At 56.0% G+C, this 27,778-nt stretch overlaps 1 protein-coding gene across 1 annotated transcript; it reads left to right on the plus strand.

Annotated features, from left to right (window-relative positions):
- The first annotated feature begins 55 nt into the window (after nucleotides 1-55).
- DACT3 (dishevelled binding antagonist of beta catenin 3) lies at nucleotides 56-27,586 on the plus strand. Its single transcript, XM_038381723.2, has 4 exons — nucleotides 56-457; nucleotides 21,909-22,020; nucleotides 22,427-22,582; nucleotides 22,994-27,586. The coding sequence occupies exons 1-4, from the start codon at nucleotides 236-238 to the stop codon at nucleotides 24,670-24,672; spliced, it is 2,169 nt and encodes a 722-aa protein (XP_038237651.1). The 5' UTR covers nucleotides 56-235; the 3' UTR covers nucleotides 24,673-27,586.
- The last annotated feature ends 192 nt before the right edge of the window (nucleotides 27,587-27,778 follow it).

Raw genomic sequence — 27,778 nt, forward strand, 5'->3', positions numbered from 1 at the left:
GAGAAGCCGATGGCTGTATGGGGGGGGTGTCTAAGCAGATGAGGCCGGGCAGGCGAGCCAATGGCGGTGCTGGGGGGGTGTCTATGCAGATGAGGCCGGGCAGGTGAGCCAATGGCGGTGCTGGGGGCGGTGGTTATGCAGATGAGGCGGTGACAGCGCGGAGCTGCCGCAGGCGGAGCGGTTCGGCTGCGCTGGCCGGGGCTGCAGGGGCAGCAGCGGGAGCCCAGCCGGGGGGATGATCCGGGCGTTCTCCTTCCCCGTGAGCCCGGAGCGGGGCCGGCTCCGGGGCTGGTTGGAGGGGAGCCTGGCCGGGCTCTGCGAGCTCCACCTGCTGCGGGAGCGGCAGGAGCGCCGGGTGCGGCAGGCGCTGCGCCTCGGGACCGAGCCCGCCGAGCAGGCGGCGGCCGGGGAGACCGAGCCGGGCAGCGCTGCCGAGCCGGCCCCCGAGGAGCAGCTGGTGAGTCCCGGCCGGAGCCCCGAGCGCCTGGGGACGGGTCCGGAGAGCGGGGGCGGCGGGGCCGGGACTCGTTGGGCACAGTGGGGCTAATTCCGGGGGGCTGGGTCCGGCCTCCCCATAGCTGCGCGGTTGCTTCGGTGTGCGGAGTGTATGGGGCTGTTATGGGGAGCCCCAGCTGTGCGGTGTTGGGGGGCTGTTGTGCGGGGAGCCGTGCGGTGTGTGTGTGTGTGTGTGTGTGTGTATGGGGCTGTTATGGGTTGTGTGGACAGCCCCTTGCTGTGCGCTGTGGGGGGGTACATGGGGATGGTGTGGGGGCAGCCCCCCGCTGTGTGGGGTGTATGGGGTTGTTATGGGGTGTGGGGGAGCCCCTAGCTGTGCAATATGGGGCTCTATGGGGCTGTTCCGAGGGGGTGTTGGGGGAGCCCCTAGCTGTGTAGTGTGGAGGTCTATGGGGGTGTATGGGGCTGTTAAAGAGGTGTGGGGGCACACCAGGCTGTGCAGTGGGAGGTGTAGAGAGCTGTTATGAGGGTGTGGGGGGACCCCCCGCTGTTCAGTGGGGGGTGTACAGTGCTATTATGGGGCATGGGGGGTCTATGGGGCTGTTCTGAGTGGTTGTGGGGGGAGCCCCTAGCTGTGTATTGTGGAGGTCTCTGGGGGTGTGGGAGCCCCCAGCTGTTCAGTTTTAGTGTTTTCTGGGGGCAGGTGAGCAGGAGGCTTCCCCTCCCCTCCCTTTGTGTATTTAACTTTCATAGAAACATCTCAGACCCCCGGCCTCTGGGAACCCCTGGGCCCGGCCTGTTGCCTGACTCAAGTTGATGGCACCACCGTGTCTGAGGTTACATTGTCCTCTGCCCTGTGATTGGACTCTGTTGATTTGAGAGTGTTTTCTCTATGGCAGTGTGGTTAAAGCAGGGGGCCGGGGAGCCAGGACTCCTGGGTTCTATCCCTAGCTTTGGGAGGGGAGTGGGGTCAGTGGTTAGAGCAGGAGACTGGGAGTCAGGCCTCAAGGGCTCTGTTGCCAACAGGAGCAACCCAGGGCCAGCCTTTCTTCCTGATATGGATAGGCTTACAGTTTAAGAACTGCTTTTGGAACATGAATCCGGTAAGCAAGAAAGTAGTGAATTATTGTGTGACCGTGAGGCGTTAGTGAGATCTTCCACTATGTATAATAGAAACTGGGCTTTTAGTGTCAGGGTTTTCCTGAGAGCTAGAGAAAGGAGGATATTCCTGATACCTCTGGATAGACTCCAGGGGGAAAAGGGGGGCATGTGAAATTGCGAAGCGATAAACTGAAAGTAGAAGAACATTAATTCTCTCCTGCAGTGATGCTGGAACAATTTTTATAGTGGGGGTGCCGAGAACTATTGAACCCAACTGTAAATCCTATATATGATGAAAACCACTTCAAGTCAGGGAGTGTGGCAGGACCCCCAGCACCTCTAGTTCCAACACCTATGTTCTCCTGAGCAGCACAAAATTAACTTGTGGAATTCCCTGCCACAAGATGTTACCAATGCACAGTGCTTGGGTAGGAGTTGGAAAAAAGTTAAGATTGTTTTTTAATACAAAAACTGACCCTCATGCTTCAGAGCTGATCACTGGCTAATGGTCAGGAAGGCACCCAATCCGAGTACACAGTTAAGTCCATCCTCCAGGCCATCCAGGAGAGAATGTGGATCTAGACTGGCCCAGTGGTCTGCTCTGGTGCAGCAAGGAAGGGGGTGGTGGGGACACTGCACTCAACAGACCACTGATCATTTCTGCTTTGGCATCTTCATTAACAGAATTCAGTCTGCCCTCAGCCCCAATGCTAATGCGGAGGAAGGGCTGTCTTGCCATTGACAAATTACACTCAGCACCGATTGTCTTCTCCTCCATGTGCGGGTGGAAGGGAAAGATCCTGCTGGCTGTGGGGGTATGCTGGCATAAGGCAGCTGGGGGGAGGCCGGAGATGGCAGGTGAGGTGTCCCTCTGAGGTCTGACTGGTCTTTAGTCCTGGTCTTTAGCTGGGGCACCAACTGGGGATTGGGGGTCCCATTGTGCTGAGCACTATGCGCACAAGCCATAGAGAGTCCCTGCCCCAAAGACCTTACAGTGCTGGGCCAGATCCCTCGCTGTGGTAAATTGGGTATAACTCCATTGGAGTCAGTGGGACCAGATCCCCAGCTGGCATACATCAGCTTTGCTCACTGACTTCATTGTAGTACTATGGACAGCCCTCTGGGGCTCGGGGTGTCTGTCTGTCAGTCAGAGTTTGTCAGCTCCTCTGGTGCATGGACTGACTGCATCCTCCCCCATCTTGTTCTCAGCCCGCTCAGAGGGGAAAGCAGGTGGGGTGGGAGTCAAAAGGACGGGGGGGGTGTCATTCACAAAACACTCGATTGTCCGGTCATCATTGGAAGTGGCAGGTTCCGCCATCATCCCAGTGTCACTGTGCCGGAGTCAGCTAGGACTTCGGTTGTGTGGCGAGATCCCTTGCAGTTGTGTCCTAGCCAGGGAGGGGCTGGGGTTGTGGTGAGTTTCCTCAGTGCCGTGTCCTAGCTGGGAAGGGGCCAGTGGTGTGGTGAACATCGTCACGGTGGTGTCCTGCTCTCAGAGCTAAGCCTGTAGCTGTGAGTGCTGGGTGGGGCAGGTCTCTCTCCGGAGACCTGAGGAGACCATATCTGGGGGAGAGGAATGGGGCGGGCTGCCTTTCCCTGGTGTATGGTGCAGGTGTCGGTAGGGTCTGTCCCACCTCTGAGCTGGCTCTAACCTAAGACCCTGCAGTACCAAACCAAACTATCCTCAGCGACTTCTGGAGTGGGGTCGGGGGATGTTGTGTGGGTCTTGTCACTTTGTGTAATAAGCTGCTCACAAGCCCTGGGCAAAGGTATCTGTTGGGCACGTGGAACCAGCTTACCTCTTGGAAAGTGGCTGCTAAGGCTATTCTCACTGGAGTCCTTCCCTGGGTGCATCTCGGCCCCTCCCTGTCTCAGCAGGACGGACAGATGGACGACATAGCTGTTGATGGACAGATGGACGACATAGTCCTGTGCTCCAGACTATTGCCCATGCCAGTGGAGTTAGAGTAGTCAAGGTCATGCTCCAGGGCAAGAGCTGGTCCCTGGAGCAGGGTCAGGAAGGGGATTCCTCACTTGCCCCTGCAGTGCATTCAGCCAGGAGGATGGTTGATTCTGAAGCGTTGGATGTTGACTGGTGCTGGTGGCACGGTGCTGGGCTGACGTGATGTAGCAAATATCTTCATCCCCAGCCCCATGCTCTAGTGTTGCTTAGCGTTGCTGCAGCAGGGGCAGCTACAGGACTTGAGTGGCTTGGTAAGCTTCCTCCTAGTAGTGACCTGGGTGGATTCTACATATAGGGGAAATAGAGGCACAGCACAGCACAGACAGAGGGAGTAACGTAACCCGAGATCACCCAGCAAATCTGTATCAGAGCCAGGAAGAGAACCCAGGACTTGAGGCACCAAATGCTTCTGTTGTAACCACTAAACCCCATTCCCTTCACAGAGCTGGGGGTAGAACCCAGGAGTCCTGGCTCTCAGGCCCTGCTGCTCTAACCACCAGACCCCACTCCCTTCTCAGGTCTGGGGGTAGAACTCAGGAGTCCTGACTCCCAGCCCCCCTGTTCTAACCACTAGACCCCACTCCCCTCCTAGAGCTGGAGTAGAACCCAGGAGTCCTGATTTTTCCCCATCCCCACACCCTCTTGCAAGGTGCTCTGTATTTTCAGTGCCCTGGATGTGCTATCTTGCTGATTTCACAGCTTGGCCTGTGCAGCCATCTCTGACCAGGTATCGCTTGGACCCCTAAAAGTCTTGTTCTGGAGGCTGGCATTACTGGTCCCTTCTGCTGCTCCCTGGGCTATGGGATTCCTGCCTGGCCTGGTACATCGCAGCTGCCCATCCCGCCCCCCCTTTCAGCTCCAGCTTTGCCAGCTATTTACTGATTTAATAAAAAGATTTTGCTCTTTCTCTCCCCCCCTTTAATTAAATCGACTTCACGTTTGCGGATCCACTCTCAAAAAGCCTGGCAGCGTCTTCCAGCAGGGGATTAATGGGGCGAGCAGCCAGCAGCCAATGAGAGGCGTCTGCTTTGCATAGTGATGAGATTCTCTGGTGGGGCGAGGGTGAGATGGTCTGGAAGCTGTTCTTTGGACCTTGCATTGAGGAAAGGCGGTGGGGGGTGGGTGGGTGCGGCCCTGGGGACGAGGCTGCAGTCAGCTCAGGATGCTGAGCACTGGGTGAATTCTTCCTGCCATTGACACAAGCTGCATGCCTTGGTGCTGATAACGCCACTCCAGCGGTCGGATAATGGGCCGACGAGTCCTGCTTTCACCCCAAGACTGTCTGGGCTCCGGTGGTGGTGATGGGGGGGGAATGAGTCAGCCAGAGAACAGGCTGCCTGGATTGCTGTGTCCTCCTTACACCCCTCCGCCCCTCCCATCTTGACTGTGTGTCAGTGGCGTGGTGAGCTGCCTCTGAGCAGTGCTAGCTAGACCCCAAGGCCAGGGCAAAGCAATCCAGAGTGCTAGCCCAACCTCACATGGGGCACTTCCTTGGCTGCACCCCTGTGCCATGACTCCTCCCCCTCTAGTGTTGGGCAGGGGTCACGCATTCAACCATCCTATTTCTCTCCCCCCATTTCTTTGGTCTTTATCTTCTGGCTGAGCTGGGGTCCCTTCCCGAGACGGGGGAGGCTCCTTCCTCCCTCAGAGAAGGTTGGGAGTTTTTACAGCAAAATGTTTTTCTTTCCCCCGCCACTGGGAAACGTCGTCGGGTGGGTTGAAACCCAAATATTTTGGTGGGAAAGTTTTTTTTGTTTTGACAAATTTATTGATTTATTTTATTTTTGCATGGGGAAGAAGGGGTTAGGAATTGTCACCACCTCCCTGTCATCACGTTTTACAAAATGAGAAAGCTCCAGGTTTTTTGGTGGGGGGCCAAAAGGGAAATTTGAAGTTTACATTTCTCCCCCCCCCACAAATTAAACAAGGCAGATAAGAATAAAAAAGGTTTCAATCAACACAAAACCTTTCGACTGGACCCAGTCTTCTTCTTCTTCTTCTACTTCTTTTTGGATTGCTGGTTGGTGAAAATTTTCAAGCTTTTGACTTTTCTTCCCAATTTGGGACAGGAAAAATATACAGTTCTCAGGGGATGGGCAATCTATGCAGCTGTGCTGGCCCTTCCCCCCGCCCCCGTGTGCGTGTGGGAGGGGGGCTTCTGACACCATCCCAGATTGGTGTGGGGAGCTTCCTCAGGGAGGTGCCCTGGCTGATGGAAGTGAGGACATCTCCCTCCCCCGGGTGCGGTGAACTTCCTCAAGGGAGTGCCGGTGGCTAGCATTGTCAGTGTCTTTAGCCCTGGCCTGGCCATTCCCGGCCGGCTGGGTCTCAGTGACACGCTGTCCGGCATGCGCTCTGGCAGGCCTCGTCAGTCCCCTGCCTTCCAGCTGGAGCTGGAGCATGTGGGAGTCTTGCCGGTGGTGGTGGGGAAACACGTGAGTCATCTGGAATGGGCCGGCGGCCGGCGCTCTGAGGTCGGCTCATGCCTGAGACATGACGGTGCGCGAGCCTGCGGCTTGGCGTCCGGAGCGGCCCCGGTTTAGGGTTTCCTTGGAAGAGATGCTCCGACAAAGCAAAGCCCAGCCACGCGTCCCCGGCTGCAGTGTCCATCCCCCCACCCCACACACACCGTCCCACTGGCTCTTGCTGGGCCTGCCTTTCCGCTAGGAGTCTGATTTCTCCTCTCTGCTCCTCACTTCTTCAAAGGCAAAAGCCGTTGGCGGCTCACAATTGAGGCTGGGGGCCGGGGGGGGGTGGGATCCTTTGGCAAAGTGCTGCCTCTCCCTGGGCCTCGCTCCCCCTGTCAGTAAAACAGGGGTAATGATCCTGCCCAGACGTTGCAGCGGTGGGGGGGGGCGGGGCGTGATCTTGGGTGGGGAGGCTGCAGAATTGAAGCAAAAGCTGCTGCAAAGGGAGTAGCTGCAAGATCGTGGAAGGGGCTGGGGTGAGCCCCTGGTTACAGAGGGGGAGCTGAGCTTGGACTTTATATCAGTGGGATGGGGGAGGGCTGAGAGTTGTCTGCATGATGCAGGGCTGGTAGCAGCCGACAGCTGCATGGTCAGGGGGCCTGGCGGTGGCTGCTGGGGGCAGACTGGGCCCCTTGGCTGGGCTGGCTGGAGCTGTTTCGCTCTGCCTGTCCCCCCCCCCCCCCCAGCCCCATTCCTGGCCGCTGAGGGGGGCTGAAGGGATGCAAGGGGGCAGGCTCCTGCCTGGTGAGCAGCCTCCCTTCCCCCACTGGTCCCTCCTGCGCCTTATCTCTGCTTTATTACTTATGGGCCATAACCACTGGGCTGGGGGGGCTGTGCCGAAAGGAGCGAAACTCCGGCCTGGACTGTCGGGGGAGGGAGGGAGTGAGCTGTAGCTAGCGGGATGGATGGGGCAGGGAAGCTGCTAGTGCCAGGACGGGCCTCATTACATCAGGGATCCTCCTCTGCATCTCACCCCAACGGAGACCCCATTACTCTCCCAGACCCAGGGAGCCCTCGAGACAGACCCTGTTGTCCACTCTCAATAAGCCCCCTCCCAATTGACCTTCGCACAGACCCCCAACACACCCTCTCCTCCTGGGAGCCCCTGCCCTATCTGACCCCAAAACAGACCCCATTACCTCCTCCTCTCCTCAGTCACTGTGTGTCTGGGCAGCGCCCGGCGCGACGGGGCCCTGATCTCGGTCACTGTGTGTCTGGGCAGCGCCCGGCGCGACGGGGCCCTGATTTCGGTCACTGTGTGTCTGGGCAGCGTCCGGCACGACGGGGCCCTGATTTTGGTCACTGTGTGTCTGGGCAGTGTCCGGCGCGATGGGACCCTGATCTCGGTCATTGTGGGTCTGGGCAGCGCCCGGCGCGACGGGGCCCTGATCTTGGTCACTGTGTGTCTGGCAGCGTCCAGCACGACGGGACCCTGATCTCGGTCATTGTGGGTCTGGGCAGCGCCCGGCGCGACGGGACCCTGATCTCGGTCATTGTGGGTCTGGGCAGCGCCCGGCGCGACGGGGCCCTGATCTCAGTCACTGTGTGTCTGGCAGCGCCCGGCGCGACGGGGCCCTGATTTTGGTCACTGTGTGTCTGGGCAGCGCCCGGCGCGACGGGGCCCTGATTTCGGTCACTGTGTGTCTGGGCAGCGTCCGGCACGACGGGGCCCTGATTTTGGTCACTGTGTGTCTGGGCAGTGTCCGGCGCGACGGGACCCTGATCTCGGTCATTGTGGTTCTGGGCAGCGCCTGGCGCGACGGGGCCCTGATTTCGGTCACTGTGTGTCTGGGCAGCGCCCGGCGCGACGGGGCCCTGATCTCGGTCACTGTGTGTCTGGCAGCGCCCGGCGCGACGGGGCCCTGATTTCGGTCACTGTGTGTCTGGGCAGCGTCCGGCACGACGGGGCCCTGATTTTGGTCACTGTGTGTCTGGGCAGTGTCCGGCGCGACGGGACCCTGATCTCGGTCATTGTGGTTCTGGGCAGCGCCTGGCGCGACGGGGCCCTGATTTCGGTCACTGTGTGTCTGGGCAGCGCCCGGCGCGACGGGGCCCTGATTTCGGTCACTGTGTGTCTGGGCAGCGCCCGGCGCGACGGGGCCCTGATTTCAGTCACTGTGTGTCTGGGCAGCGTCCGGCGCGACGGGGCCCTGATCTCGGTCACTGTGTCTCTGGGCAGCAACGGGGCCCTGATCTCAGACAAGGAAACACAAGAAAGAAGAAGAAAAATGAAGCCAACATGGAAACCTCAAAGTAGAGACATAAGTTGGGTCACCCAGCCTGGAGAGCTTCTTATGTCTTCTTGGACCAGTCACAATGACCTTGGCGGCCCTTCTCAGCTGGAGAAGCATATTCAAGGGCTGCCCCCCAGTCTGATCCTCTCCAGCGCAGTCTGTCCCCGTCTCGTACCCTGTGCGTCAGGATCACACACGGAACTTCTGTCTAGTTAGGTCCTTGTGTGGTCCCCATCACCGCGGCAACTGTGCAAACCCATCACCATGGTAACTGAGCACCTGAACTTCATAGCACCCCATTTTACAGATGGGCAAGTGTTGCACCTCAGTTTCCCAAGGGTCACACAGGGAGAGTCTGTGACAGAGCCAGGACTTGAACCTTTGTCTCTTGCTGTCTTAACCATGAGGCCAACCTTGTTACCAGAAACATTGTTGCCTTGAGATGGGAGGGTGCGTAGTGGGCCCAGATGGAAGGAGGAGAGCTTGTGAATTCTGAGTAGATGCTTCAAAAAAAATCTTTGTATAAGGGCAGGGGTCTGCTCTGGTGCCATTGGCCAAAAATCTACCCCACCCTGTGCTGTGCACTCTTCCCCCCCCAGAGATGGCTGCATTCGATTGCTGCTGCTGAGTGTGCGTGCACAGCTTGTGAAAAGATTTGCGATCCGCTAGGGAAACAGTGTAACAATATCCGAGCATTGCCGTCGTCTGGATACACTTGGGACAGCTCTGATGAGTGTCATAAGCCCTGTACTGCTGGGAGATTCTCCTTCAGCCCAGGTGGGCTTTTGCGGCAGGAGGCACTGGGTTCTATCCCTGTTGGTGGTGGGAAGTTCTGAGCTACCACAGACCTTCCTCCAGATTATCATTCTTGAGCGTGTCAGTGGCTTGCTGGAAAGATTACCACGCCGTGCTGCGCAGCTGATTGTGGTTTCAGTTCAGGTGGAGGCATTAGCAGCTGTTAAATGCCGCAGGAACAAAAGAATCTGCTTTTATGCAAATATCCCTTGTAATTAAGAAGGCGAGGGGAAAAAAATCTACCGAGGGGGCGGAAAGCCGCAGAGAAGATGCTGAATGCACAGCCAGGGATGTTGCTAAGTATAGCAGTGGCTAAATCATCCATGGCATAACTCCTGTGAGAATCAATGGTGTAACAGCTCAGTAAGGTTTCCAAAAGTCGTTTAGAGCCAGGCTTCAAGTGCAAATCCCTCTAAGGTCTTCCGTAGCCTAACGGGAAAATCATTTCTAGGCATATAAACCACATACACTTCTATGGAGAGAAATATACATGTATTCAGATTTTATTTATCATGTGCCCTGGCCCAGGACTACTTAGGGAATAGGGCACACAACGGCATTTGGTATTGAAAAAAAGTATGCAACCCCTAATGCTCACGTGATAAGAGAAATTTCCCCCTCTCCATATTTCCCCATATCTAGCTAATTAAAGAAATTTAGTCGTGGAACTGCCAGTTAGAAACCTAGCCTGTTTCTACCAAGATCCCTTCCACAGCTCCAAAGTGATGTGTCTCTTCAAGAATGGATGATTTTCTAAAAGACCTGCTCGAGTTCAAACAGGAATTAATTTGGGGTTATCCAGGAGGTCACAACCACATGATCACAATGGTCTCTTCTGGATCCTAGAAATGCTCATTCAAGACTCCATCAAATTAAGCCAACCTAGATTTTTGTTCTGGGAAAGGATACTGTGTTTCCTCCCCTCATCAAGATAGGAATCAGTATCAGCTCCAAATTAATGGTCATTTGCAAGTTGGTTTTAGAAGCGTAGAAGATGAGAAATTTCGTCCTACATCAAAATCGGTGGTTTAATTTTAACCCCCCAAACAAAATTATAATTCTTTTCCTTGTTAGCGAAGTGAAAGCTTTGCAGGAATTAAATGTTGCTATGGGAGCACTTGGGTTTTTTTTTTTAACAAGCTCTTGTTCTAACGATTTAAACCTCATTCCAGAAATTATGGTTGGGAAATAATCTAGGGGAATTAGATGCTTATGGAATTCACATGCCTAACTCCCTTAGGACATTCTAGTCCTATATGTTGTGTGGGATGCTTCATTGTCCACTCCCCTACACCAGGGCAGAGTTGGTACCCAAGAATATAAAGCCATTGCTGGCCCAGGGGATTTAGGCACCTCACCTGGTCAGGTCCTTTTGTAAAATCCTGCTTGGTGCCTCTCTGCATCTTGAGGCATCTATTTCCCTTTGTAAGCCTGGCCCTCTGTGCCCACGGTGGGGGTGGGGATGAAGCATTTAAAAGCAACAGGAAGTTTATTTAAGTTCTTTTCTGTTTTAAAATCATTTCATGCTTGCCACTTGTATGGTGCTTTTCAGCCACCTGGTGCAAAGTGGGTTAGTATTATGGCTCCACCCCCTGGTTTACTGAAGGGAAACTGAGGCACGGAGAGGGGAAAGCAACTCCTTCAAGGAGTCAGTGGCAGAGCTGGGGAGAGAACCTAGGGGTCCTGACTCCCAGCCCTGCTGCTTTAACCTCTAGGCCCAACTCCCCTCCCACAGCAGGGATAGAACCCAGGGGTCCCAACACCCAGCCTCCTCTGCTCTAATCACTAGACCCCACTCTCCTCTCAGAACTGGGAATAGAACCCAGGGGTCCTGGTTTTCAATTGTCCTGGCTCTAACCACTCTGTCACACAACTGGGAATAAAACCCAGGAGTCCTGAATGCTGGTGCAAAACGTTACCCCCTATGGGTCATGTGTTTTCTCTCTGCTGGGTGTTTTTTTACACACATGTGTGTGCAACGTACGTCTCCGACCTTTGTTCCTTTTTTTTTTTTTTTTTTTTTTTAAATCAGCCTCCCTGTTTCTCTGATTGGGAAAGCAGCCATGACTGTCCAAGAGGAATTTTCCTGCCGAGAAATGGGAGCTGTGCTTCCATCCAAGAGACTTTTATGGTCTGTCCTCTCTCTCCTCTTGCCGGTGGGGGGAGGGAGGAAGAGGAGGAGGAGAATGCTGAGAAGCGGCTTCTTTAAGGGAATGCAAGAGCGAGACAGAGAGAACCGATACAAAGCTCAAGCTTATTATAGCCTGCAATCCCCTTGGCGGCTGCTGGCTATCAGGATCTGGTGTGCTGAAGGAGACCTCTGCAACGGCGAGGAGAGCAATCTGCTCTGAACTGCACCCCGGGGACCGGCAGTAACTAGCTGCTTAGTACAATGGTTCCCAGCCACAGCAGCTCAGTGATGGTGGAGCGCCGGGCTGGTGCAGTTCTTGCTTTGGCCTGCCCTGCTACCCCCTGTGACGGAGGCTGTGTGGCCTAGTGGCTAAAACACTGGCCTGGGACCCAGGAGAGCTGTGTTCTCTTCCTGGCTCAGCCACTGGGTGGCTGGCTGGCTGTGCCTCTGTTTCCCCAGCTGTAAAATGCGGGTTGTGATCCTGCCCTCCTCTGTAAAGCCCTTTGAGATTTCATGGTGAAGAGTGAGGCTTCCCCCCTGCTCCCCATTCAGCTGTGGGGTGGTGTCATGTGTCAGCTTCCCCCCCAGAATCATGAGATGGCCCGATGCTATCAGCAGACTTTCCCAAATAATGGGGTGGGGGGTTCTCTCCATTTGCCTTCTGGAGCCTTTAGGGTGTCCCATTTTCTAGCTCTGTCTCCCCTACCACAAGCCCTACAGACATAGATCTGGGGTAGGTCAAAGCACAGTCTGCGACAGTTAGTGCATGGCAGGCTATGGCCAGGTAGATTCATGCTCCAGCTTGCCATGTGCTAACAGTTCATCTAAACAAGCCCTTACTTCATTAAGGAAAAAAAACGGAAGCAGATGTTCTCCCATGACTCTGGGAGCTGGGTCTTGAAGTGCAAGAATTGCCAACGTTGGATTATTATTTACATTGTATATCACAGTACCACCTAGTGGAGATCAGGGGCCATTGTGCCAGGCACTGCACGGCCACAAAGTCCCTGCACCAAAGAGCTCACAGTCAAGGCAGGAGGAGAAGCAGAGAGAAGTGATTTGCCAATGCCTCACAGTCTGGGCAGAGCCAGAAATAGAGCCAGGGCACCCAGCTCCCAGTCTGGTGCCCTATCCACTGAGCCATGCTGCCTCTAGCTGGTCCAACCTTTCTACCTCCTAGACTAGTGCAATGTTGGATGTGCTAGCCAATATGGCCAGGCTGGGAGATTTACTATCCAGAGGGCTAAATCTGCCAGCCAGGTGCTGATCTGAAATATGGGGGAAGGGGGTGTAAAGACCTAGCAAGACCAGCCCATGCCTCTGTCCTCCCACTGCGGGAGATGAGAATGGGGGCTGAGATGCTTCCCCTGTCTCTGCTCTTCTGGGTCAGCCTCTGCTAGTAGGTATAATGAATCTGAAGCCACCTCTGGCCGCTGACTTGGTGAAGGGTGGAACATTGAAACCTGGCAGGAAGGGAGAGAGAGAGAGAGAGAGAAACCCCTACCATGGTATCCTATGGAACTCCCTGCCACATGATAGTATTAAGGCAGGATTTTAAAGGAAGGGTTAGAAGTTTTCCATATAAAACAAAAATAGGAAGTTTGTTGGCAAAAGGGATATAAGCCTTCATGCTTCAGGGCATACGCAAACCCGCTAACCTAGGGGTCTGTCAAGAACTTCTGCTCTCGGCCAGGTATTCCATCATTGCCCACCGGGGGGAGCGGTGCGGGGAGGAAGGGTGGTTCTTGCACCTTCTTCTGAAGCAGCTGCAGCTGTCATAGACACAGTTCCAACCCTCATGCATGTTCAGACCCCCCTGGTCTTAAAATGGGTGGAAACTGCCCCTTGAGAATCCCTCCCTCACAAGGGGGTCTCCCCAGCCAGTGTGGAGCTGGGGTAAGAGGACCTGGATCCCAGCCCCCCGACGTAAGGGGTGGATCGCGGGCATTGTCAGCGCCCACTGCTCTGTGGCTATTCGCTGTCCTCCAGAGGCAACAGTGTGAATTAGAGTAGCCCTGAGGCTGCACTAGCTAACACCAGGAGCTGGGGGCGGACTAGAATATGCCAGGGCGGGGGGGAGCACTTTGCAAAGGGGCTTAAAACCACCTCCCACCATCACTGCCACAAACACAGGGGGTAGATAGCTGGGAATCGGGCCCCACAATACTGCGCTAGGGGAGATGCTGGTCCAATCCGGCCCAGCAGATCCTAGTGCCTGTGTGGCATGCAGATTAGAGACTCGCACGGCATTGGAGCCACCATCCATTTGCTGTGCTAGCTGCACATTCAGAGCCTGGCCCTTGGCTCTGTGGGATGCTGGGTTGCTGCACTGAGGTTACTTAAACTGAATTCTACGGGTTTAACCCTTTTTTAACCTTGTCCTGAGCCGTGAAAGGCGCAGAGTTTGATCCGGCTGAATTCAGCCTAGCCCTGGTGCTCAGGAAGTCACAGGATCTGTTGGCACTTTTCCATTTCTGGTTGCTGTGATCTCTGCTTTAGCTCCGCTGCGTCCACCTCCCTGCTTATGACTGTTAGCTGGACGATAACGGCTCTGCCGAGGTCTGGCTTGTATCCTTGTCTCCTTGTTGCTCCAACATCCAAACATGAGTTTGAATGCAGCCAAATGCAAGATCGTGTGTCTAGGAGCAAGGAATACAACTACAGGGGGGACTATAGTCTGGAAAGCATTTGCTCCGAAACAAACTGAGGGGTCATGGTGGCTGTTGCCAGGCACGTTTATACTGCACGCTAAGTCCAGGCTCTGACTCCAGTTTGAGCCCAATTACCCATCCCCCCTTGTGTCCACACACAAATTACTCTGTCTTGGGTCAGCAAGCACTCACTGAGGACCCTGCTAGTGGGGTGCATCAGAGCCCTGCACCTGGTGTGACTCAGGCCTGAGCTCCGTCATTTTGCAGTGTGGACACAGAATCGGGCTGCAGACCACGTAGTGCAGTGTGGACTTGTTAGCATGGGTGAGAGACCCCAGCCCAGCACTTCTAAGTGGTGTGGACGCTCAAGCACGGGCTTCGAAAGGCCGAGTCCACATGTTGGGGTCCACAGACCCAGGTTCGCAATGCAGTGTAGATGCACCTGTCAATCCCATCCTCAACCTGACAAACCGTCTGAGCAATCATTTCAAGTGCAAGGCCCTGATTGGCTGGCATTGGAGTAGGGCCTTCAAACTGGTTTGCTGTATCCCCAGCGACCACCCTGACCACTGGGCTACCCAGTCTCTTTCTTTTTGGCACAGTGGCTAGTTAATGACTTCTACAAAGCGGTGAGACTGAGGCTGATTCTCCAGCCTGGTGGGTGGGATGCTCCTCAGGGAAATGGGAGACACCGGTTCAATTCCCTGGGCTGGACCACGCCTGGTTCTCATTCTAATTCTCAGCTGTAGAATTGAACAATCCATGTTTAGTTTTAAAGGGACGGAGTGGAGAGTAATGGTTAGAGCGGGATAGAGCAGGGGGTCTCAGGACCCTTGGGTTCTGTTCCTAGCTCTGGTGGGGTTTAGTGGGTCAGAGCAGGGGGCTGGGGGTCAGGATGCCTGGTTCTATTCCTGCTCTAGGAAGGGTGTGGGGTGCAGGGGGTTAGAACAAGGGCGGCTGCGAGTTAGGACTCCTGGGTTCCATTCTGTGCTCTGCCATTCCCTCTCTGATCTTAGGCAAGTCAGTATGCCTCAGTTTCCCCATTTGTAAAACAGGGATACTGCTGAGCAGGTGGGGCTGGGAATCCAGACTCCTGGGTTCTATTCATTAGAATGGGCATATTGGGTCAGACCAAGGGTCCACTTAGCCCAGTAGCCTGTCTTCTGACAGTGGCCAATGCCAGGTACTTCAGAGGAAATGAACACAACAGGGCAATTATCAAGTGATCCATCTCCTGTTGTCCAGTCCCAGCTTCTGGCAGTTAGAGGTTTAGGGACATCCAGAGTTGTTTCTTTGACCATCTTGGCTATAACCATTGATAGACCTGTCCTCCAGGAACTTATCTAGTTCTTTTTTGAACCTGGTTATACTTTTGGCCTTCACAACATCCTCTGGCAAGGAGTTCCACAGGTTGACTGTGCTGGATGAAGAAATATTTCCTTTTATTTGTTTTAAATCTGCTGCCTATTAATTTCATTGGGCGACCTCCTGGTTTTTGTGTGATGTGAAGGGGCAAATAGCGCTTCCCTAGTCCCTTTCTTCATACCAGTCCTATTCCCAGAGGACTTGAACCTGGGTGTACCATATCCCAGGAATGCATCCTAACTCTGAGCTGTTGGCTGTTCCAGGGTGGTTCTCTCTCAGTCTGTCTGTCTCTCTCTCTCCCCTGTGGTGTTTTTGTGAGTAATTTCAAAAGGTCTCGGTTTGTTCCAGTGTGAAATAAAAACAAAATTCGAAACCTTGACATTTTCTGTGGAGGGGGATTCGTGCTTTCTGGCCAGCTCCCAGCCTTACCTCTGTATACAGCTACTGGGATAGTGTGTCCACACTCCAAACAGGAGTGGGGGAAGCTCACAGAGGATTCAGAGACGAGCAAGTTGAAGTCCGGAAAAGCCACCTCCCAGCAAGAGAGGGAAGGAGCTCAGTCTATTTAGCTTATTGAAAGGACACCTAAGAGGCAGCTTGGTCTGGGTGGATAAGCATCCGCGGGGGAGATCTCTGGTGTAAAGGGCTTGGTAACCTACCAGACAAGCCATTACAAGAGGCAGTGACTGGAAGCTGAAGCTAGAGAAATTCAGACTGTAAATAAGACTCAAGTTTTTAACAGGAAAAGGAACTAAGCATTGGAACAACTGACTGAGGGGCAGTGGTGGATTCTCCACCGCTTGGAGGCTTTATGATGAAATCAGACATTTCTTTCCTGCTCTAGCTCAACCACAAGATATGGGCTGGAAGTGGGATTCTCTGGCCTAGGTAATACAGGTCAGACAGGCTGATCAGAATGATGGTTCCTTCTGGGCTGAAAATCTCTGAATCACCACAGTAGAGCGCCCCTAATTCCCCTCCCACCCCGTAGTCACTCCCTGCAGAGCTTCCACCAATCCCACCCCAGATCTTCTCCTTCCCCTTTCTTCACAGAGCCCCAAGTACAGCTGAGATTGTGACAATTCCTCTGCCTTTCTGACTGTGGCTCCAGGGTGTCCTGTTTAAATGTATCCCCCCTACAATGTCTGTAAGTGGCTCCGTTCTGTAATTTATCCCATACGCTCTCCCCGGTCCGATCTTTAATTTGGCGGGGGATAGCTCAGAGCAGTGGTGCTGTGCAGAATGAATGTGGATGAGCCCCACACCTGGTTCTCATTTGAGCTCTCTCTTTTGGAGAACTGAACAAGCTATGTTTTAAAGGGGAAGGGATGGGATTTAATTGCTAGAGGAGCGGGGACATGAGAATCAGGACTCCTGGGTTCTATTCCCAGATCTTGGAGGGGAGTGGGGTCTAATGGATGAGAGCAGGTGGGGAGTGGGAGTCAGGACTCCTGGGTTCTATGCCTAGCTCTGCCACTGACACTCTGGTTGTAGGGAAAGTCAGTATGCCTCAGTTTCCCCAATTTGTAAACCAGGGAAAGCACGGAGCTGGGGAGCAGAAAGGGTTAATATTTATACAGTATTCTGGAGGTAGCAAGTGCCACATACATGAATGGTTATTTTTGCTGCCTTGTGGTGGCGAGAGGCAAGAAGTGGAACTGATTAGAATCAGAGTGAAAACAACCCAGCTATGTTTCAGGGTTCCTGAGCGAGGTGAAATGCAGACAGGAAACCCACCACGTTAATAGGATCTTTGCAATCTCTAACCAGATCAGATTCATTTCCCGGAGGCAGGTTGCCTGATATTGCACTGCAACTAATCTTAGCCACGAAGCCGGGAGGAAAGTAGGCTAGATTTAAATATACACCAGGCCTCTTAATGCAGGGTTTTTTTTTTTAAATGTAATTTCCTATGATTTTAAAATTTGGGAGGGGCGAGGATTTCATCCTGTGGAGCCATGTTGACCCTTTCACACATGCGGGATGTCATCAGGGTTGGGATCATTTGATTCAAAGCGCAGTCCTGGTAGCAGTAGTAAGCTATCATCTTCTATGTGGATCTGCCACTAGAGGGGGATGAGAGCCACGTGTTGACTGTGGGTTTCACAGCTATTTGCTGACACCAGAATCCCTCATGACTGGTCCTCCTCCTATCCCACTCCGTTTCTCTCTCCCTCTTCCTACCTGCATCTCTTCTGTTCTCCCATCCAGCCTCCTCATTCCTCACCCTTCTGCATTCCAGCCTGGCAGCTGCCTCCTCTTCCATGCTGCATGGTGCCAACAGGGGGAGCACTCAGAGTGCAGGAGAGAATCTCCTTGCTCTTTGTGCTGCATTGCCCTCCCCCTTCCCCCATCCCCAAGGAGCAATTTCCAGGAGTCCTGTTCAGCCCCTGCAGCCCTGAGCTGGAGCATGTTCAATTGCTCTGTTCGGATGGTGTATGGGCAGTCTGGTTGGCACACAGGACAGATTCTCAGGGGGACAGCAGAAGGCACATCCCTGGCCCCTCTGCCAGATTTCAAGTCTCTGCCCCAAAGCATGGAGGCGCTAGAGCTTCCCAACCGAATGGTTGGAAGAAAAAAAAATTTATTTTTTTTTTTTTGGAAGCATGGCCAAAGCGCTATATTTCCCCCCAACTTTGTTCTCAAAAACAGCTGACCTGTTTTACCTGAAACTTTCCAGAAAAATTCAGCCGGAGGCTGACACCCAACAGGGAAAATTTCAACTGAACAGCTAAAGTTATAAGTAACCGAAAACAGGCTCTTATAATGGCAACTGTCAGACAACCTTAACAATCGACATTGCTATTTGGGCTGCTGCTAACGCACTCATTCAAATTACAGATCCAGTGCTCCTTGCCGTTGTATCCCAGGATGTATCTTTCAGCTCCATCCTTTACCAGAGGCTGATCGTGGCTGCTGGCAGTTGGATCGGGATTGGTTTTTCAAACCCATTTGTGTGTGTGTGGATTTAGATATTTGAAATGCGCCAGCACCAGATATTACAGAGCTTAGCAGGATTCCAAAAAGGATTAGCCATTTATAGGAATAATAAGAACTGTTGCGGCTACACGTGCTGGGATGAAAATTTACATGGGATATAAATCTGCCTGCCTTGGGGTATAAGCCCACTGCAAACTGATGGAGGTTGGAATAACTTCCCTCATAGGTGGTTAGTTGGTCATGGTCCTATCCATAGTGTTTTGCACCTGCCCCCAAAATACCTGGAACTAGCCACGGGGAGGCAGGGTGCTGGGTAATATGGAGCATTGCTGGGATCTGGCACTTCCTAGGGGGTGATTTTAAAGTCTTTTTCCGGATTAAAAATCTTTGGACCAGGAGCTCAGCTGGTGCAAATTCGTTCAGCGCTGTTGGAGTGATGCTGACTTGAACCAGCTGAGGATCTGGTTCTATTCATCCCAGTGTTGCTGTGCCAACTGGGGATCTGGCCCATTGACTCCAATAGCATGACACCCATTTACATTAGTTGGGGGCCTAGACCCTTAGCTGACCTCCGTAGCTCAAAGACAATAATTTGGTTTTTATTTTGAAAGGCCCCCTTGAAAAAAAATTCTTTCCACGCTGTCAGACCTTTATGGCTGTCATTTTAACTCCCAGGGCTCCTGGGTTCCCAGCTATGGGAGGGGAGTGGGGTTTAGTGGATTGGAGTGGGTAGGAGGGAGGTGGCTGTGATCCAGGACTCCTGGGTTCCATTCCTCACTCTGGGAGAGGAGCATGATTTAGTGGTTAGACTGTCAAATTGCCAACCTCCCCCCGTACGGCCTAGTTCAGAGCAGGTCTAGCTGACACAGCAGTTAAAACCCTGATGGCTGCTGGTTCGGCTGTGGGACCTGCATGGCTGGATTGTCTGAACAAGGGGAAAGTGCAGCTAACACATGGGTGATGCATGCAGGTCATTTCAGTCCTGATCCGGCACAACCGTTCCATGTGTACTTAATGGGGTGCCCACATGCACCCTTATAGTAAGGTGCCCAGATACCGTGGGGATAGGTGTGGGATAGTAGGATAAAAATCTGACTAGTGCCATTGGAGGATTTGATAGGGCAGAAAGTCCAGGGGCCAAGGCCATTGAGGGCTAGGTTTTCCAAAGCCCAGCATCCACACTTGGGACCTCAGCACCCAATTCACTGAGGTCTCTAAATGGAAATTCTGGCCTGGCTTGTGGGTGCTGCCCCCTTCTGGATAGTCCATGTAACGACCACCTCACTTCAGGCCCCATTAATATAGCATCTGAGCACCCCACAAACTTTAACATAAGGATCTTCACAGCATCCTTGTGAGGCAAGGCAGCTATGCCCATTGTACAAAGGGGGAAACTGAGACACAGAGAGCCTTGTGTCCAAGGTCACTCAGGGAGGCTGTGGTGGATCAAGGAAGTGAGGCCCTGGCTGCTAGGCTATCCTTCCCCCTCCTTCACCAGCCTTTCTCTTTCTCTGCTACTAGGCTGAAGCCAAAAGACCTGAAGAAAACAAACCCTCGGGTCCCCCCAGAGTTTTACAGTGTTGTTTTTTTTGGAGGGGGGGTGGGAGAGGGGGAGCTTAGTTAGGAAATTTACCATTTTTACGTCCAGCCTCTTCACAAAATGGCTGGACTTCACCCATGAGCCTGACACGAGGGCCGCTGGGAGACAGACAGTGGAAACAGAGGGGGTTGGTTAAGTGCCGGGTGGACAATACAGAGTTGAGGGTCAGGAATGGGGGGGGGCATTGCCCCTTCTGTGGGGTGGGGGGAATTTATCAGATGTCCTTAGAGCAGCAGGATAATCCCTGATTTAGAATGTCACTCATGAAGTGGGGGGGAGGACGTGGGCTGAATTTATGGAGTAGGGGGGTGAATCTGGACTGGGCTGGGAATACCCCCCCCAAACAGTCCCTTTGTCTGCAGCCCCCTGCACTGTAATGTATTCATCGACGTTGCCATTGTAATACGAATAATTAATTTCCTCCAGCGCTGACCGGGTGTCGCCCGCCCCCCTTTCCCCAGGAGCCGTGATAAATGAACCGAACTCCCCCCCCCCCCGCCCCAATCTCTGAGCCAGGCAGAGGGGAAGGCATCCAGGTGTGAAGCAGAGATAGCGGGGATGGGCCGGGGGAGGCCTGTGTGTGCATGTGTCCCCAGTGCACGGCTGGGGAGCTCTCCCCATTGGGATGGCAAGGAAACGGGGTCTATGTTGGAGGGGTGGAGGAGATTTTTCCTTTCTCTCCTTTTCCCCTCTCGTTCATTCTCTCGTTTGTTTCTCTTCTTTTTTCTTCCTGTTGTGTTTTCTGTCTGTCTATCCCCACGTAACCCCATCTGTCCGTCCGTCCCAACACACCTCTCCTTTTCCCTCTCGCTCCCTCTTGTTCGATTTCGTCCGTCCTGTTCTTTTTCTCCTCCCCTGTCTTTTCCTTCTCTCTCGCTCTTCTCTCCTGGCACAGGAGAGCCGGTTTGAAATCTCACCGGAACCGACGGGCTGGGGTAGCGCCGTGTGACGCGCCAGGGCCGATGGTGGCCCGGGCAGCGGGCTGATTACACCTTTTACGAACTGACTTGTAGCCAGGTCGCTGGTCGGTTGACGTGGGGTGTTAAGAGTTTGCCTGAACTTGGTGGTGCTGATGCTTATCCAAGTGTAATGTCCGCTGGGTGTGTTGTGCTTTGTTTTATCCCTGTCTTGGTATTTTAGAACATTTTTTAAAAGTTTTAATGAAATTTGATGTGAATAAAAGTGTTTTTCATGACATCGTCTCTCCTTTTCTCCCTATTCTTCTCTCCTCTCCTTTTCTCCTCTCGTTCTTTTCCCCCTTTTGTTCTCTTCTCTCCTTTGTTCCCTCTTCTCCTTCTCTCTTCTCATTTTTCCTCACTCTCTTCTCTTCTTTTTCTCCTTCCCTTGTTCTCTCTCCTCCTTTTTCTCCTCTCATTTTCCCTCTTTTCTCTCCTCCTTTTCCTCCTTTCTCTTTCTCTCCTTTTCTTGTTTTGCCCCCGCATCCTGACTGGCTCTGGCCCCGTCAGAACACCCCCTCCCCGGCTCCTTGGAGTTCAGGAAGCTTCCCCCCACCTCCATTGGGCCTGGGAGCTTTGGGATCTGGCTGCCTCCTGCTTTCCTGACCTTATAGGGGCAGGGTAGAGGCCAGCACAGTTTCCAAAGAGCCTGGGGCCCATCTCCTGGCTCCCTGGGCCTTGTTTCCCTGGGCGGCTGCGCACCCCAGATCTGGGGGTGGAGTTTGGGGTATCCCAATGCAGTGGGCCAGGTGGTGGCTGTTTCCCCTCCCCCTCCAGCCCTGGAGCTGTCAGCTCCCCCGCTTCCCTGGGGTGAGGACGTCCCCCCCCACTTTTGTCTCCAGCAGAGTTTGAGCGACAGCCCCAAATGGGTCTCATTGTCTCCCCCCCACCCATCTGTCTGGAGGTCAGAGGTCACCTAGCAGACCCTACCCCACCCCCCATGTGGGCTGTCTGCAGCACATCCCCCTCCCACCATGATACCCCCCTCGGGGTGCAAAGTGCAACTGAATGTAAACATGAGGGATGCACTAAGGGGCTAGCTGACCCCCCCAACTATCTACCACTGATGGGGTTTGAGCCCTGATTTTTGGGAGGGGGCTCAGGGGGTGACGTGCAGCAGTGGCTTCTGGATGGAGGGCACTGTTGGGGGGGTAGTTCAACCCCCCCAAATGGGGAGGCTTGGAAGGCCCCTGTTGCTGGAGTATCAATCCCTCACTAACATCCTGCCCCTCTCGGTTTCCTTTCCAGGATGCGCTGCCCGGGCTGATGTGGGAACTGGAGCAGCAAGTCGGGGGGCTGCGGCTGCACCCTGAAAAGGCCTGCGGGGAGGCGGCCGAGATGGACAGCTGGCCCAGTTCGGGTAGGGACCCCAGTGGTGAGATATGGGGGGGTGTGTCTCAGACTGGGGGAGAGATGCAGCTGATCCTCGCCCCCGGTTATCCCTGCAGGGAAGTGGGACCCCAAAACTGCTTCTCACACCCCAGATTCCAAGCTGAGACCTGCCCAGGGAATGGGCTGGCTGGCTGCCCCGTGCGCTGCTCCCATCCCCCACTGCAGTCTCAGTCACCTGCCTCCCCCTTCCCTGCCCCCTAGCTGATGGTTGCCTCTTCCCTTCCCCCCAACTGATGGCTGCCCCCCCACATCCATCCCTGTCCCCCAGCTCATGGCTGCCTCTTCCTATCCCCTCCCTGCCCCCCCCCAATTAGTGGCTGTCCCACAAATCCATCCCGGCTGCCCCCCCAGCTCTCAGCTGCCATCTCTTGTAGGTTTCTACGAGGGTGCCTCTTCCACGTTGGCCTCAGACTCGCCAGCCTCCTGCTTCGCGGACTCTTCCGGCTTCCCCTCCATCTCCGGCTCCTGCCCCCGCATCGGCCAGGCCGAGTCACGTGGCAGCTACGCCAGTGAGCGCCCCAAGTCCGTGGGTGAGCGGCTGCCCGGCTCCCGAGAGACTAGCGCGGGGCTGGGGGTCGCCTGGCTGATCTGGTGGGCAGAGGGAGGGATACCGGGCCGGACGGGGCCGTGGGTCGGGTCCTGGGGGATACTGGGCCGGACGGGGCCGTGGGTTGGGTCCTGGGGGATACCGGGCCGGATGGGGCCGTGGGCCCGGTCCTGGGGGATACCGGGCTGGATGGGCTGTCAGGGACCATCCAGTCCTGGCCGAGGAGAGTTGGGGGGTGGTGAACAGGGCTGGCCTGTGTCTGGGGTTGCCTTCGTCCCCATGGGAGCGAAGGGGGCTGAGCACTGCCCCCCTCCAGCTGGAACCTCCCTTTGTGGGTCTGTCCCTCCCGCTGTCCGTGGGTCTGTCTCTCAGTCTGTATCTCTCTGTCCCGCAGGCGAGATGGGCAGCGGTGGCAAAGACGGGGCCGGGCGGGGCATGGTTCCTCGCTCCTACTCGGCCCCCTACTCCAGCTCTCAGGACTACCCCTCCGAGCCACCCCCGCGCCTCCCGCCCCGGGACAGCCTGGACCCCTTCCTGTACCCCAGTCCCCTTCACGCTGTGGCCATGCAGAACCCACTGCTCCGCGGTCGCCTCTATGACACCACCCCCTTCTCACCGGGCCTGGCCTATGGGGCGGAGCAGGCCGGGGGGCTGGAGGAGTTCGGGGGGCAGGAGCTGCCCTGTTATCCCGAGGCCGCTCACTGCCACAAGGTGGAGAGCTACATCTCGCGGCTGATCCGCCGGCGCAGCCAGCTGGCGCGGGGCGGCAAGCCCCGGACTAGCCTCAACGCCGAGCCGCCCGCCAAGGCAGTGGCCCGCCAGAACAGCCTCTGCAAGAGGCCCTCAGAGCTGCTGGCCCCCCAGGCGGAGCGCAAGCACCCCCCGGCCATGGAGCGGGGCAGCAGCACCCCCTCGCCCTGCGGCTACGAGGGCGGGGCCGGCCTGGCCACCCGGATCTGGTCGTCTTGGGACGCTGCGGCCGAGAGGACGCTGGCCGGCAAGGGGGCCCCCGAAGGCTATGCCCCCCCACACTCCAACCTCAAGAAGCCCCCCAAGCTGCAGGCACTGGCCCACCTCCGGCCTGCCCAGTCGGTGGATCACTATGAGGAGGGGCCGGGCGAGGACGGCGCCCATGCCAGGAACGGCCAGGAACCCGCTCCCTATGAGGAGAGGGGGGGCCGCCCTCCTCTGCCCTGTACCGAGGACGGGGCCTGCCAGATGGTGAAGGCCCAGTACATCCCGGCCCAGCAGCCGCCCCGCGCCCAACAGGCCCACCGAGGCGCCAAAAAGAAGCCCCCTCCCCTCACCAAGGGGCGCTCGGTGGAGCTGTCACCGGAGCGGGCCCCGGTGACGCCCAGGGAAAGGCCTCGGGCAGCGGCGATGCCCAAGAAGTGCCGCTTCACCGAGGAAGGGGGGGAAGCAGCAGGGGGGCGCCGGGCTAGCGCCAGGAAAGGCTCCCCCCGGGGCAAGAAGGCGGCACGCTCTCAGTCAGAGAACAGCCTCCTGAACAAGGCGGGCGCCTCAGGCACCAAGTACCACACGGTGGAGCGGGACGAGGTGGTGCTCAAGCCGTCCCGGCAGCGCCGCCCCCACCCCGGCGCCACCGGCTACCGGAAGTGGTGCTCAACGGCAGAGATCTGCCAGGAGGAGGCGGGCGCCGGGGAGCCGCGGCGGAGCCGGCGGGCGGGGCAGAACGGGTCGGGCGCCGCCTCGCCCCCCCGCAATGTGCTGTACGGTTACGCCGGGAGCGACTCGGAGTGCTCGGGCGGGCGGGACGGCGGGGCGCGGCGGGCGCCCGTGTGCCGGCTGGAGGAGGGGCTGGCCTACGGCGACAGCGAGTCCAGCCTGAGCGAGGGCGGCTCGCCCGCCTTCAGCACCGGCTCCAGCGACACGGACGAGAGCAGCGGGCTGGTCTGGCCCCAGCAGCTTTCGCCGCAGCTGGTCGCCAGCGCGGGCCCCGGCCAGGCCGGCGGGCGGCCCAAGGTTTTCGTCAAGATCAAGGCCTCCCACGCCCTCAAGAAGAAGATTATGCGTTTCCGCTCGGGTTCCCTGAAAGTGATGACGACGGTGTGAGATCCTGGGCTTGGAGAGGGGGTCTAATCCCCTTCGTCACCCCCTGCAGCCTGGGGTTGCCCCCGACCCACACTCTCTCCAGCCTGCTCCACCCCCCAACCAACTCTGCCCCATACCCCCCCCGGCCTGGGGCAGCCTAACCCATTCCCGGTCTATGCTCCCTGCCTGGTGGTGGCCCCCAACAAACCTTGCCCCATACTCCCCTGGCTTGGGGGGCACTGACCCCCCCCCCATCTACTCCCTCAGTTTAGGAGTATTCCCTGACCCATACCCCTTCCAGCCTGATCCACCACATCCATAATCCCTGGCCTTTTGTGGGGGGCTTGACTCCCCCCTTCCCCCCATCTACCTTCCCAATCTGGGAGTGACCCTGATCCAACCCCTCTAAGGTAATCCAGCCCACCCCCACCCCCACCCTGGGAATGTCGCTTGACCCAAACCCCAGCCTGATCTACACCCTGACCCGCCTTAGCCTGGGGATTCCCCTCGACCCCCATTCCACCCCCCAGCCTGGCGAACCCCTGACCCACCCTGGATCCCTGCACCCCCAGCCTGGGGCCCCCCTCACCTCACCCCCCCCACTTACCTTGGGAGGGGCATGTCATCCCTCCATCCCTCCCAGCTTTGGGGCCCCTCTGATCTTTCCCACTGGTCCAGTTCTCCTCCCAGGGTTGCCAATTTTGGTTAGACCCATTCCTGGAGGTTTAATCGCATGACATCATCTTTAATTAAAAATTCATCTTTAATTCGTGGAGAGTCCAGGACAATCCTGGAGGCGTGGCAACCCTGTCTCTCTTCCCCCTTTGCCCTACTACCAAATCCTCCTCCCCAAACCCTTCCCTGCCCGGCCCGTGATGCAAACCTCAGGCCAGAAGCTGGTAGGTTCAAGCCCCCAAGTTTAATTTTTAGCAGAGGTGCAAGATGCCCCCCTGCCCCCCACCAGTCTGCAAGGCCAGGGGGATGCCATGACGGGGTAGGGGGCGCTGGCTGCTGGGGGTCAGTGGGTTACATTGCGGCTGGGGAGCGGGTGCTAAAATTAATTGGGGAGGGAATTGGGTGGGGGAGCTGCAGTCTGCCCTGGCTTCCCTTCACCATTGTGCGTAAGCACTCGCTTCCTGGTGCATGACGCCACCGAAGTGAGCTGCGTGCGAGACCCTCGCTTGGCACTGGGGAAACGCTGGTGCCGGGACGCTGGTGGTAAAATCCTGATGCCGAGTGGCCTCGGAGACACTAACGGTGAAACTGGGGCACTAGTGCAATCGTGGGCCCTGGGGGTGACGCCCCCTGCATGGGAGGGGGTGAGCTGCATTGGGGCGCTAGCGAGGAGGTTGTGACGCTGATGTGATTGTGTCTGAATAGATGAGCTCTTCGGGTCTGTTAATGGTGACGCTGTGGGCACTAGTGAGTGTGTGCCAATACCCTGGCGGCTGGCACCGAGCCAGGGCTAGGGCACTAGCACTGTAATTGTGCCCCATTAGTGTTCATCGCCTTGCAGACTTTGTGGACTGCTGGGACCTGGGTCCCACCAGGCTAACAGCAGCTTTTGGGTTAGGATGGGCCTGTGTCTTTCGTTGCACCCGTGGATCCTGCCCCAGGGCTTCGGTGTGACGGATTAAGGGTGCAGAGATCTCAGGGTGGTGGCACTCCCATCCTCTCCCTTTTGGGAGCCTATGCCTGAGGGCATGGACTCTGGCTACCTCCCCCCCCCCCCACATGCTCCCACTGCTGCAGCTCATCAGATACTCTAGGAGCCCCTGATGAGCGTGGTGGGGGTGGGACAGCATTGTGGTCCCAGGGGCATGAGATACAGGGGCCTTTCCCCTCTAGCTCCCCAGTTCCAGTCCAGCCCAGCTGGGTAATGCTGCCCTCTCTCCCCGTCTGCAATCAGTTTGTTGGGTCTCCGCTCACAGTGGGAGACACCATGAGCCCCCCCAGTGAAAGGGGTCCCTCCGGGCAGGGCTGAGACTGCTCAGGGTAGCAGTTGGGGTGCAGGTGTGAGTTCCCCCTGCCCGGGGTTGTGCCCACTCCAGGGCTAGATCAGGAAGGACTCCAGGGGTCGCCATCCGGCCCCATCGCAGCAGCAGATAAAATTCCCCTCCCCGGTTATGTGGGTTTCATCTCTCTGCCAGGGCCATTTACTAAGGAGATCCAGCCTGCTCCTGAGCGCTCCCCTGAAATAGACACCCATGCCCGCTACTCAGATAATTAACTTGCCAACAGGAGCTTGTGTTAGTCCCCTGCCGCAGACCCTTGCCCCCCGGCTGGGCCAGCACTTCCATGGCGCGACGTTCACAGTGTCGCATGCTTTTTAAATGAACGTATTTATTATTCTGATTTTGTATTGCAACTCCTCTGGAGTCCGCGCTGTACATAGGTACCTCCCTGGAGTCTGTGGCAAACCCCCCTGCCAGTCTTGTATTTCTATATATAATTTCCCCCTCCCCATCACCCCGTTTTTGTAAATAAAAATCAGTGTTATTTGTGGAAGTCCTGCTTTACTGGTGAGGTGGGGCAGGGATTGAAGCACTCACAATGTTAAGGGGGCGGGTTGCTGAGCAGTATTTGTTATTATGGTAACACACAGAAAACCCCAATTGAGATCAGGGCCCCATTGTGCCAGGTGCTGCCCAGACATGCAGTGACCAAGACTGGGGCCCCGTTGCGCTGGGCGCTGCCCACATGCACACTAACTGAAATCAGGGTCCCCTGAGACCAGGCGCTGCCTAGACACAGTACCTGACATCCAGACCCCCCATTACATGCAGTGTATGTCCGTGAGTATGCAAAAAAGTACCTAGATACCCTGGCGTGGCTGTGGAAAGCAGGCCCCAAACCTCAGGCTGGGTCGGCTGTAGCATCCCCACACACATGCCCCTGAGACTGACTGGGGCTGGAGAGCTAGTGGATGAGACTCTGGCATTTCATCCACCTCCCCTTGCCTGGCGTGGGTCAATCCCTCCATGGCAGCATGCCGGCATCATCCCACCGCTGACACCAATAGAGAATTTGGGGGGAGATTCCAGGCTGCAGCCATGTCCATGGGCTGCTTTGAGGTCCAGGCAGTCGCTGTTAAAAACGCTTAGCCCAGAGACCCTTATGAAAACCA

Source organism: Dermochelys coriacea, chromosome 23 (genome assembly GCF_009764565.3).
Source record: "Dermochelys coriacea isolate rDerCor1 chromosome 23, rDerCor1.pri.v4, whole genome shotgun sequence".
NCBI classification, from domain to species: Eukaryota; Metazoa; Chordata; order Testudines; family Dermochelyidae; genus Dermochelys; species Dermochelys coriacea.

What these genes read in the sequence shown, in the direction of transcription:
- DACT3 (XM_038381723.2), top strand. Translation starts at nt 236, where the DNA reads ATGATCCGGGCGTTCTCCTTCCCCGTGAGCCCGGAGCGGGGCCGGCTC. An exon ending in CGGCCCCCGAGGAGCAGCTG is followed by an intron (nt 458 to 21,908) that starts GTGAGTCCCGGC and finishes TTTCCTTTCCAG; the next exon opens with GATGCGCTGCCCGGGCTGAT. An exon ending in GGACAGCTGGCCCAGTTCGG is followed by an intron (nt 22,021 to 22,426) that starts GTAGGGACCCCA and finishes CATCTCTTGTAG; the next exon opens with GTTTCTACGAGGGTGCCTCT.